At 37.8% G+C, this 12822-nt stretch overlaps 1 protein-coding gene across 1 annotated transcript; it reads right to left on the minus strand.

Annotated features, from left to right (window-relative positions):
• Nucleotides 1-836: 836 nt before the first annotated feature.
• Nucleotides 837-8875, minus strand: LOC111399515 (tubulin gamma-1 chain). Its single transcript, XM_023026882.1, has 12 exons — nucleotides 8533-8875; nucleotides 7264-7464; nucleotides 6517-6628; nucleotides 5763-6163; nucleotides 4764-4817; nucleotides 4593-4694; nucleotides 3527-3601; nucleotides 3394-3438; nucleotides 2599-2727; nucleotides 2037-2141; nucleotides 1882-1960; nucleotides 837-1082 (listed from the first exon to the last, which is right to left on the minus strand). The coding sequence occupies exons 1-11, from the start codon at nucleotides 8659-8661 to the stop codon at nucleotides 1892-1894; spliced, it is 1422 nt and encodes a 473-aa protein (XP_022882650.1). The 5' UTR covers nucleotides 8662-8875; the 3' UTR covers nucleotides 837-1082; nucleotides 1882-1891.
• Between the last annotated feature and the right edge of the window lie 3947 nt (nucleotides 8876-12822).

Here is a 12822-nt window from a genome sequence, read left to right on the forward strand (position 1 = left end):
TCTAAAGCTCAATAATTCTTTGTACAAATTATTATTTGACAAAAATAATAAATTTATCTAACATTTATCAAAATATTAATCAACCCTATAATAAGTGGTTAAAAAAAATGGCTCGAAAATTTTTCGATTTTCTATATAAAAGTTAACAAAAGCAAATTGTTTTTAAAATTTGTTTAATATCAAGTAGGAAATTCATCATAAACACCACATCATCTGACCCCGGTTACTTCTAAATTATAGTGAAATTTCATGCTAATATTCAAATTTTAAATCATTTCATTAATCAAACTTTATATCATTTCATCAACCACTAGAGTTTACTTTTTATCTCAGCTTAATAGTCACCTAGCCTCTATTTGAAAGAAATAATATATAGAAATAAATAATGAATAAGTAAATAATACTTGTGAATTCATTAAAATGTATGATTAAGCAATTATTTGATCTCCATTATTTCTAAAACACATTTTTTCTCTCGTATTTTCAATCAAACGTTTTTCAATAAAATAATATACACAAATTCAAAACTTTTTCTTATCTTTTTACCACATATTATTTGAAAATGCATTTTTTGAGAACGATGGGACTCAAACTGGCTTTTGATTATTTATAACTGATTGATAAATTTTGCCAAGAGGCTTAAGTTAAAATCCATTATTTCTTCTAACAAAATATATGATATCAAAGGCCTCCAAGTTTACCTCACCTTGAGACACTCAATTTGAAAAATTAACGAATTGCGAGTTACCAAACTAGCTCCACCAAATTGCATCATCATCATCATAATTGTGTGTGTGTGTGTGTGTGTGTGTGTGTGAGAGAGAGAGAGAGAGAGAGAGCTAATAATTTTTGTTCCTTGTTTGGATCTAATAAGACATCTAAAGCAAAAATTGCTGATAACAAAACAAAATATTTGAAAGATGAAATGCCAACATCAATATACACAATCAGAATTGCACCATCAAATTGATTCATTTGTTATTGATATAGCAAATGACACACCACACCAACATACACCGTACCATGTTCAACAGGACAGATTCAAATCTGAATACACCCTATGTTACCGTCTTTACTGAGCCCTGTGACAAAAAATTGAAGGGCATAAGATTTCCTGTTCTAGCGAGAAACTAAAAGAAAAACTAAAAACCCATTACCCGCACTATTAACATTCAGAGTTGTATTTCTGCTTATAAAACAAGATATATAAATAGCCAACGTTATTCGATTACAATCATCAAGGAAAAAAAAACCAAGAAACCCAATGGCAATGGTCAACTTTTCTCCTCTTTCATGGCTTGATAGTATTTTATCCTATGAATTTTGAACTTTTGGTTCTTCTTCTCAAGATGTTTCTTTAAAAGCCCGTTAAAATGTTGTATCTAAAATTCAGGAGGCATCACGTTGCCATATTGATCAGCTAGTTGACTATTTTTCTTTGGTTCAGCATGTGCTTTTGTTTCAGGGTTTTGCATTTTTTAAAGGATAGATAACACCCTTCATTTACTACAAGGATAGTAATATTAGTAGGAAAACAGAATCCATATAAAATACTAAAGTTATATTCTGTATTCAAGCATTATAGATACAGAGTAAGAGTGTGAAAACTTAACCATTAATAGCTCTAATAGTTGGTAAATTTTTATCTCAATATTATAAAAGATTAAGTCTCAGTCGAAGTTGATAACAACCTTCGCTTAATCTTCATATTTCAATCGTTATTGTTTCCTTTGAAATTACCAAAAGCATCTCATGTACTTCTATGTCTGTGCATCCATGGTTTTTTACCACAAAGTATACATCATCATTAAATTAAGCCAATCTAGGTGGTGGTTGATTAGTACCTAACAAAAACAAAAATTTCAAGTGATTGCAACATACCTGGGTTAATTCACAGACCAAATTTAGGGTCCACTGTTCCGGTAGCATTTCCTTCCCCCGATAGCATATGGTTGGGATCCTGCCAAAACATATGAACTCATTAGCAACAAAGAAAGTAATAACAGACAAATTAAATCAGACGTGCAGCGGGCTACCTCCATTCCCCACTTGATGTAATCTGGGGATTCACAAGCCTTGTACTCATCTACAAGACTCTCAATTATGTCTCTAGATTCATCAAACTCTGAAAGATCATTATCCTGGACATGTTTCACAACCATTAAATGTGAGACAAGATATGCAAGCAGAAATTTAAGTTCTACAATACAACTAAGAGTCTTAAGGTGTTCAAACCAGCGAGTTATTGGAACGACCGAATACCAAATGATAAATTCCTGAAACCTAATGAAAGCCTAGTGCTTGCTGCTTCGGGAAGAGTAAAAAGGACCAATTATAGAGCATGAATTTCAAAGGGGAAAAAATATGAATATGAAAATCTTGTTCTCCATTTCAACTATTAAAGCACTTGCTGAACTTTTATATGGCATCATCACTGATTAAGAAATTTTTGGTACTGCAAATGTCTCGAAAGGTCGAGAGGAAAGTGTGAATGACTTCAATTATCAGGGGAAAAAAAAGACGGAAAAAAAAAAAGAAGAACGAAATGTAAGGTCCAAAACAAACTACATATGAAATGACACAAGGCAGACAACTTACAGCAAACATTGGATGGTTCCTGTAATTATCCAGAAAAGCTTGTCTCTTCCTCAACTTTTCGTACTGGCTCAAACACTTGGAGAATAAGTGGCGGATACCAGTATGACTTGCTAGCATGAGACCACTGACCTAAAAAATACAAAAGGCATATATAACAATTGATTGCTACAATATTTTGACCCTCATCATCTAAATATAACTTCACATGCAACCAGGAGAAAGAAAAGAAACATAAAATGATGATTTATATTGTCTAAAAAATTCTTGATGAAAAAGGTCAAGTACACAATAAAAGCTGGAACAAGGGAAAAAATAGTCAGCTACGTATTGTCTTACTTTTGCATTTACCGGTCTCTACTCTCTGCTATTTTCATTTAAAACCCTCTCCAAAAGCATGCATTTTATTCAGTTTTACAGCACTAAATAGATAACACCAGAGAAGCAAATAAGGAAAGAATTATAAATGATGCAACAGTCCCCCTTTTATCCAAAACACCACTCCATGAGGTCAGACGACGACAGTCATGAAAGGAATTAAGCACCCGTTTGGCCCCCATTTTTTGGAAATGAAAATGGGTAAAATTGTGTTTTCTAAAAAATGAGTGGTTGAAAAAGAAGGAAAAAATTTCGACTTACGTGTAATATTATTTTATGGAAGATTGTGTGGTTGAAAATAGGACAGAAAAAATGAAATGTAATTAAACGGGGCTAACTAGCTGGTTGCAGTCACAGGAAGCCGATCATGTCTTATACCACCTACAATAGTTATTTACCAAGGAAGTGCAGACATCATACCCTGTGAGCAGTCTGAACATAAGGAGACTTTCTAGATAGAGCAACCTATCAAAATGAAAAGACAGATTTTACTGTATAACAAATGATATAAATTAAATATACAAACTAACAACTGAGAGAAGATTAGACATGCCTGAATGCTGGCAGGGCCCCATTCAATAAAATTTACAAGCTTTCTTTCACGTATTCTCTGTAAACTTTCATGAACCTAGTTTCCAAAAGTCGTACATTAATAAATAATAAATAGAACACCGAAAGTGATATAACTGACACAACCTTTGGTTTCTAAGATCATTATCAAAATTCAGCAAAGAGAAATTAGGCAAAATAATTCTGCACAAAATTATAGAGATAGAGGCAAACTGAGCTGTTGTAGACCATGAGATGGTGATCAATCCCTCTACTCTCCACCCTAAAACAATCATCTTGGCTTCTATTCTATCTTCCCAAACTCTTAATTTCTACCCAAAATCCAATTTTAATGTTTCTCATTTCTCATTATTATCCTTAGCAGATAATGTTTTAGTGGTTCTTTTAGTTTTGTGTTGTTTTATATACTCGTTATAGTGGATTCGCACATGAAATCATTACTAAATTTCACAATTGATTGCAGACCTCTGAGATAAAAGACTCCCAGATCATTTATAGCTTTAGTCCATTGTTTGGACATATCAAGCATAATTAAGAAATAATGACACTCTACGGAATTAAACATGTGAAGTCATTCATACACTAAGCAAAGCCAGCTTAAATTTTTTTCGAAAGGATGATGCTTGTTCATCTATAAATGCTCCATGCCTCCACCCAATAAACATCATAGTAGTATCATTACAATGCTAACTGAACAAACTGAAACCCCAAACCAATAAAAACAAAAACAAAAATGCACTAATGGCACACCTTTTTCACCTCACCAAGATTTTGAGCTCAAGGGAATGTTGCATGACTAAATAAGAAATTTCTTAATATACTTGGAAAAGTCCTGGCATTTACAATTTACAATCTCATTATAGTCGCAGAAACTAAGTTTATATTGACTAATAAACATGAAATTCTAGGTACTTGCTCTATTCTTTCCATAAATGTGCTTTCAAAAGGAATTCTCAAATCCAAAATTACATGTGATTACTGGCCTCTTGAAACTGAAATTACATGTGATTACCGACTTCTTAAGAGGGATGAGCATTAACCCAAATTACCTGAGTAGGATCCACTTCTCCTTGAATAATGTTCAGTATTGATATGTATTTTGCCTGACTAGCTTCTTTTGTTCGAGCAGAGGAAACCATGATGTTCTTTGTCTGCCAAGTGAAACAACATAAGAATCTATCCCATATGTGTAAAACAAATTTTAAGAGATTTCCTCTTGCCTGAAGAAGTCTTCTCATCACATCTAGTACGGTTGTTTTGCGAATTACATTAGCCTGCAGAAAAAAATTTCCATGCATTAGCTTACAGTTTTGACTGTTTTGACACTTTGACGAAAAAAATAGAAGTGTGCTTCATACTTCCAAATATGAGAATATTTAAAATAGAAAAATGCCCTGCTTCATAATTCATAAGATAATTAAATATATATCCACTTATATCGAGTATTATCCATGATTGACCTTTGCCATAATTAAGCAATCATTTCAGTTAATTAATTTTGCTTTAATAAGATGAATCATGATGGCAGATCTCAATGAGATGTAAACATGTGTGCTATGCCTTGGGTGGGATAAGCAAAAAAGAAGATGGACATTCTCACAAGCAAGAAAGAGTAAGAGAGACGGAAAGATTGTCGTGGGAGAATTAAACCTAGATCTATTTGTTCAATTGCTACATGAAATAAGCAGTGTGCTAACGCATATACCAAAAGTCTGAATGAACTGCATCAAATAAAGCATCCTAAGCTATATGGAGCACCACTAATCAAATACAGCAAGCTTGTGATGAAAATTTCTATCAACTTATATTCAATACTTCTCAACATAGCACAGAAGACAATTTGATCAAATAGACAAAAAAGAAACCATTTAGAAGTGATCCAACTCTTCCAAAATGATTCAATCTAATACTAATACATTTTTAAACATCAAATATAATTAGCTTTTCAAGCCAAAACAAGTATATACATGTTCCATTATTGAGAGAATGCAAATTATGCACAACTGTGTGATGAAAGTTACTGTATGTAAATTCGTGAGTGAAAGTAATTAACATCAGATATTGAGTTGTAGTATTCCCTTCCTCTTGCAACACTCAAAACCAAAATGTAATAAACAACACAAAGGGCCGTAGTTTGAACTAATAGAAGGGAAATCAGAAAACGTCAGAACACGTCTACTTGCTAAATTTTCAGTAAATAGCAGTCATAAGAAGCTTACTTGTCGCTCCACTGTGAGTGGTGTATATCCTGTCATTAGAAAATGACATCGAGGAGTAGGGATCAGAGAAGCAAGAAGTCCAACCAAGTCATTGTTCATGTATCCTGGATAGCGCAAAGTTGTCGTGCTTGCTGACATGACTGTAGAAACTAAAGAATTTGTTTGGGCAAAAGTAGGAGTAGAGATGTGAAGGCGTTCCACAGCAATCCTATTAAGTGCAGTATTATCGAGAACAACTACGCAGTCAGCATTCAAAGTCAGTCGCTTGAGTGTTAGAAGGGAGTTGTATGGCTGTACCACCACATCACTTGTCTCGTTTTGGTTGGGAAATACACTATATGTTTGAACGAGTTTTTTGCTGTAGCGATCATTCAGCGTCTCCAGTAGGTATGATCCCATACCTGGCGAAAGCAAGCAATTATTGGTCAAAATAAGTCAAATCACTTGGCCAAGACTAGAAAGTAATTGTGTCAGTGAAAAACATATTAAAGATAAAGTGGCATGGGATATCTGAGGAATAATATGTTGCTATAAGGCAGTCTGAGTTAAAGCGGGAAAAGAATTCAAGTATAAGTCATCCCACAAATGATAGTTGATTTTCATTTTTCACTCACTCAAGAAGGCAAGCATATACCTTCTTACAATTTAACAATTGATTAACATAATTCTTATCAAAATCAATATGATTTAGAAGATTCAGATTTTGGAAGTTAGATAGGAAAGTTGTACAGCAACACAGTAGGATTCGAAAAACCTGAGCCTGTTCCGCCAGCAATTGAATGGCACAGTACAAAACCCTCAAGACTGTCACTTCCATCCGCTTCTCTATCAATCATGTCCATTAGATCCTCCTCATATTGCTTACCCTGATTGAAAGAATATTAAAATGCCAAAAGGAAGTAATATAACAATATTAATTGACATCCAAATTCATAAGTTTAATACAAAGAGGGGACAAAAGAAAGAGATTTATGTCCAATTTAATATGCGAGGGATAGTAAAGGCTTATCTTAGGAGATATAAACTACGGCAAATGACAGCTCTACTAAATAGAATCTATAGGAAGTCGAGAAAAAATTGAATAATTTCAGGCAGATTGCTGTAGTTTTTCTACCACATACGACTCACTTGTACATCTACTTTATTTTAATTTGCTGGATTAGAGAAAAGAATTTGTTTCGCTCAGAAATTGAAATCTAATATTACTTGACAAAAAAAAGTTTGGAATGCCAAAGTTATTACTTTTGAAACCAGCGTGGATCAAATTAACAGTAGGGATTCAAGCAGAAAAAAGCATGATTACAAAGAGCAGTAGGCCAGCAGTCATCTCACCAAATATATCGAATACCATTATATCGCTTTACACACACTTTACCAGCAATCCAGTAATATTTTCTGTACTATTAGTCCGAGCATATTGCTTTCACAATACAAAAGGAATATGTCACATTAACTGTATATAATATCTGCCATCAATTATGAAAATGGAACAGATACTGACCTGGTGGTATCCACTTGCCCAGTTATTTCCAGCACCACCTCCATGATCTGCAATAAATACATTCTCGTGATTGTAGAGATTTCTGTATTCCCCATTTTGTATACCATTAATCACTCTGGGCTCCAAATCCATCAGTAATGCACGTGGAATATAGTGTTGATCATCGGCTTGATAGAAAAAAACATCTTTCCTGTCACCTCCCTGCAGCATTTGAAGCATCGCATTAACACAGAATAAGAAATTTTTATTAGAATGCTGATAGAGATCAATTCTGCTCATGGGGCCAGATATAAGTATCCAGTGCACACACAATTTACCATTTATGTATATGAGCATGAATTTACGAATAGTTGATGTATTTGTGAGCATATACATCTTCCCTGAATACATCCTTGATAAATATGCATACTTAAGATCTGCATCCTTCAGCAAGGAATGAAATCTCAGAATGAGATGACATTAGCAGGATGCCTCATCAAAGTTCCCACTGCATGTTTGTTTTCTTCAGTTCCAATTTCATGCCCCCAACTCTGTGGACCAATCACTCAGCAGAGGTTCATTTGTATAATCAAGAACTTATTTGAAACAGTTCTCTCGGTTCTCCGGCGCTTCCCTTTCCAAAATAATTGAACTTCGCCCCTTATTATATTGCTTTCTTTCCCTTCCAATTCCATCATGCACTTGCTAACTAATACTCTCAATAACTAAAACAGTATATGACAAACTACCAAAATCCTTACTTAACTCCAAAAAAAATAATAATAATAATAAATCTAACAGTGCAATTTCATTTCATCGAACTAAGATGGGTACAACTTTTGATACATGAACTACCACACTTTGTTATTGCACTTCACCAACCCAATAGTTCAAGCCTTCTCCTCTATAGCACGATCAAACAGGAAAAATCACACAAAAAGTAAAGCATTAAGTATCGAAAATTTCCACCCCTTATCACCAATTCGAAAATTGAAAGCTTTCTCCATTATATCTTTTCCGGTTACATTTTTCTACCAAGGAAGAACATAAAACAACAACTCTAGAAAAAAAAAATGAGAGAGAAGAGAAGAGTATACACAGACATAAACATATACCTACTTCATACTGAAAGTAAAGCATTGAGTTCTGCACATTCACCAATCAAATTTAAAACATTCCTTCATAATATTTTTTCTATTTTCAATTTCTTGGCCAATTACAAGCATAAAACAAGTATACATTAATGGAAAAATCATATACAAACAAAGAGAGAGTGTAAGAGGTTTGGACCTGAGTGGCGAAGTCTTCGAGAATGCCATCTTTGCTAATGCCATGTTCGAGGCATAGCTGTTTCCAGAACTCCATTCCGATCTGGTTCCCACATTGCCCCACTTGCAACGTAATTATTTCCCTCGGCATTTTCCTTTTCCTGGGGGAAATTCGAATTTAGCTAGGGTTTCGATCGAGAAAGATGAGGGATCTGACTGTGAATATATGATTTTGCTTTTTTGCAGTGTTTGTGGTTGGTGGCGGGGACTGGGGTTTTGAAAAGGAGGAGAGGGAAACTGTGGCGTCGGAAATTATTGCCACTGCGCTTTACAACATAGTGCCGGCAAAGGTACGGATGGAGTCACCGCAGACTTGTGCTGCATTTATAGGAAATGGGAAAAATTACGGATGGGGTCCTCGACCTATTGAAAATGTAGCAATTTTGTCTTTCACTTTTTTTATTTGTAGCAGTGAGTTCTTCATAGACGGATTTCATAAAACGTATTGATAGAGTTAATCGATTTGACTTGTAATCAAACAAATTGATTAGTTTTGATCGATCAAATAGCGTCAACAGTCCCTATTTGATCCCATTAAAATTAAAATTCATTTTTTCCTCTCTTTTCACTAATTACGCATTTTTCAATAAAATAATATTACACATTGACTATGCCAATATTGATATAGCCCGAGGAGTTTATCCCGAGGACTCCATATATACCCCATCTCATTTCTCTGCTATGGTCCTCGGGGTCTCCCTAAGTTCTAAAGGTAATGTAGTCCTCGAGATACCTCAAGGACATATTTACATTCTCTCAGGTCCTCGAGAATAGTCCTCGGGACATACACCACCAACATGTCTCCTAAGACCTGGGTACCTAACAAACAAACCTAAACACCCAAGGATTCTACATCAACCCTGATACCGCTTGTCAAACAATTCCATTACAAGTAGGACACTCTTTATAAATAGAAATTCCCTTGGATAAAAACATCCAACCAACACAATCCTACTAGGAGTACACTACCTACCCCTATAAAAGCAGAACCTTGGGCCATTATTCAGGTACGTTTTTCATTGTTCTTCAGCACATAGCCTCACGCTTATATTTCCCTTTCTGACTTAAGCATCGGAGGGACGACGAGAACATACCTCGTTGCCTTTGTTTCAGGTACCGGAAGATCGCTATCGTGATCAACCCGAATCATCAAGCTCGGAAAATCAGCAGGTACGATTTTTGGTATCATCATTGGCGTCGTCTGTGGGAGACGCTACCAAAAGCCATGGTAAACACACGTTCAGGTCTTCCACCAGCAAGCTCATCCGCTCCAAACCAACCCCCTCCTGAGGATATCCCTGTTCCTCAAGAGGAATCATCAGAAGTGCCAGAGCCCCAGCCGGCAGTCGTCACTGCTGGAGCCTTTGAAGAACTCAGACAACAAGTCGCCACACTGAATCAGCTGCTAAGCCAAAGAAATTCGCATCCGTCACCCACACCAGCACCCCAGGGGGGTCCTATGACTGATGCTCGAGCTCGAGCTCAAACACATGTCCCTGACAATGGCGGAGCAAGGGCCTCGGGTATACCACATGTGACCTCGACCTCGAGATCAGTGACCATGGAGTCCGGGGAACTCGCTAGAATTATTCAAGAAGGAATCACGGCAGGCCTACTTCAGGGCAACAAAGGGACGATAAGATTCAGTCCCAACACTCCCTTTACTCCCGAGATATTAATATTCCCCTTGTTAGACAGATTTAAGTATCCTAGGATCAAAGAATATGATGGGACCACCGATCCAATCAATCATTTGAACGTATACACGGACGTCACGAATCTACAGGTTGCACCAAATCAGGTGATGTGCAAGGCCTTCCCGCAAACTTTGACGAATGCTGCTAGGGATTGGTTCTCAACCTTAGAACCCAACTCCATAGCCTCATTCTCGGATTTGGCGGACAAGTTCTCTGCTTTCTTTGCAAGCAGTAAACGCATCAGGAAGACAGCGGCTTCCCTCATGCAACTTAGACAAGGGCAAAATGAGACCCTACGTGACTTCATGACCAGGTTCAACAAGGAAAGACTTCAGATTCTCGACCTACACATAACTGCAGCAGTTTCTGCCCTCACAAATGCCATAAAGTGCGAGGCTTTCAAGATGTCTTTATCCAAGACTCCACCGAAGACAGTCACCGAGCTTCTTACCTGAGCCGAGAAGTACATAAATATGGAGGAAACATTGAACCCGAGAAAGGTTGGACCATCCCATGATAGGGTCGAGCATAAAAGACAGCACGACGCGAACCCCCGTGAAGAACATCGGAAAAAAACAGAGACAGGAGGTTTCCCCGACGCCATTCACGCGTTTAAATACGTCAAAAACCAATATATTGATGGAGATCAAGGATATTAAGGAACTCAAATGGCCTGCCAGAATGAGGTCACCACCCGAATCCAGGGACATGAACAAGTACTGTGAGTTCCATCGGGATCATGGGCATACCACGGAGAACTGTAAGGCCCTGCAAAGGGAGATTGAAGCCCTTATTAAAAGAGGACTCCTGAGTTCTTACGTCGGTAACGAAAAACGCCCGAGGAATGATCGTGGCAGGGAAAAAGCCCCTGAGACAAAAAGGGATGGTCAACCTACTGCTGGAACCATCAATATCATCATTGGAGGCATTGCCTCGGGAGGAGACTCCAGCAGTGGAAGAAAACAATATGCCCGACAATATGCCTTGGCCTCTGGGATGCCTCATAGAAAGCTGGAGGATATTACTTTTGGGACCGGGGACTTAGATAGTGTATCACTTCCACATGATGACGCCTTGGTAATCTCAGCCATTGTGGCCAATTTTGAAGTAAAGAGAATCTTGGTTGACAACGGGAGTGCGGCCAATATACTTTCACAAAAAGCTTTTGCAAAAATGGGAATCTCATCTCAGCAGCTCAAAGCGGTTAAAACTCCTCTCCAGGGATTTGGGGGAGGAGTCATCACTCCAGAGGGTGTCGTGGAGCTTCCTCTAACTTTGGGTTTTGGCCAGAAACAGGTTACGGAGATGACATCTTTTCAAGTGGTACGTGTCTCAATGGCCTATAACGCTATTCTGGGAAGGCCACTCCTGAACAAGATTAAAGTCATTGTGTCCACCTTCCACCTAGCCATGAAGTTTCCAACATGTAATGGTGTTGGGGTCGTCCGTGGAGACCAGATAGCCGCTAGACAATGCTACGTTGCCAGCGTTCGGGAAATAAATAACGACGTCTTGCAAATCTCGAAGATTGAGCCCGAGGCCGAGCAACAAGTCAGACTTGCTCCTGTCGAAGAATTGATGGAAATTGAGCTCGAGCATGATAAGAAGGTGACAATTGGTCGGGATCTGGACGTCACCCTGAAGACAGAACTTGTTGGTTGCTTATCTCGCAACATTGACGTTTTTGCCTGGAAGGTTGAGGATATGTCAGGGATAGACCCTAAAATTGCAGTCCATAGGCTTAACATTAGCCCAGGGGCCAGACCAGTAAAGCAGAGGAAAAGACAGTTTGCCCCGGAACGCCGGGAGGTCATTCGCGAAGAAATTAACAAACTCGTAAGTGCTTAGTTCATTCGGGAGGTCCAATATCCCGATTGGCTTGCCAATGCTGTTTTAGTAAAGAAGGCCAATGATAAGTGGAGGGTCTGCATTGACTTCACAGATCTTAACAAAGCATGCCCAAAGGATAGTTATCCCCTACCACGGATTGACAACTTGGTGGATAGCACGTCCGGACATAAGTTGTACAGCTTCTTGGAAGCATTTTCTGGTTATCATCAAATCCTCATGGCCGAGGAAGATCAAGAAAAGACATCATTCATGGCCGATTCCGCCATATACTGTTATAAGGTCATGCCTTTCGGTTTGAAGAATGCAGGGGCAACATACCAAAGACTCATCAACAAAGTCTTTGCTAACTTGATTGGAAGGAACGTGGAGGCGTACGTTGATGACATGGTGGTCAAGAGCAAACAGGTGGACCAGCATATTTCAGATCTTGAAGAGGTTTTCGACACATTGCGAAAGTACGAAATGAAATTGAACCCCGCAAAATGTGCATTTGGTGTGGCCTCGGGCAAGTTCTTGGGCTTTATGATCACTCACCGGGGGATAGAGGCCAACCCTGACAAAATACAAGCCTTGGCGTCTATGGATCACCGAGGAACAAGAAAGAGGTACAGAGGTTGACAGGTAGGATAGCAGCCTTGAACAGGTTCATGTCCCGAGCATCAGACAGGTGCTATCCCTTCTTCAAAGTCCTCAGAGGAAACCAA

Source organism: Olea europaea, chromosome 1 (assembly GCF_002742605.1).
Source record: "Olea europaea var. sylvestris chromosome 1, O_europaea_v1, whole genome shotgun sequence".
Taxonomy (NCBI): Eukaryota; Viridiplantae; Streptophyta; class Magnoliopsida; order Lamiales; family Oleaceae; genus Olea; species Olea europaea.

Excerpts from the sequence above, each read along its gene's own strand:
- LOC111399515 (XM_023026882.1), bottom strand. The coding sequence starts at position 8,661 with ATGCCGAGGGAAATAATTACGTTGCAAGTGGGGCAATGTGGGAACCAG. Across the intron at positions 7,465-8,532 it reads TCGAAGACTTCGCCACTCAG|GGAGGTGACAGGAAAGATGT; the intron begins GTCCAAACCTCT and ends CAAATGCTGCAG. Across the intron at positions 2,142-2,598 it reads GGAACCATCCAATGTTTGCT|GATAATGATCTTTCAGAGTT; the intron begins GTAAGTTGTCTG and ends AAACATGTCCAG.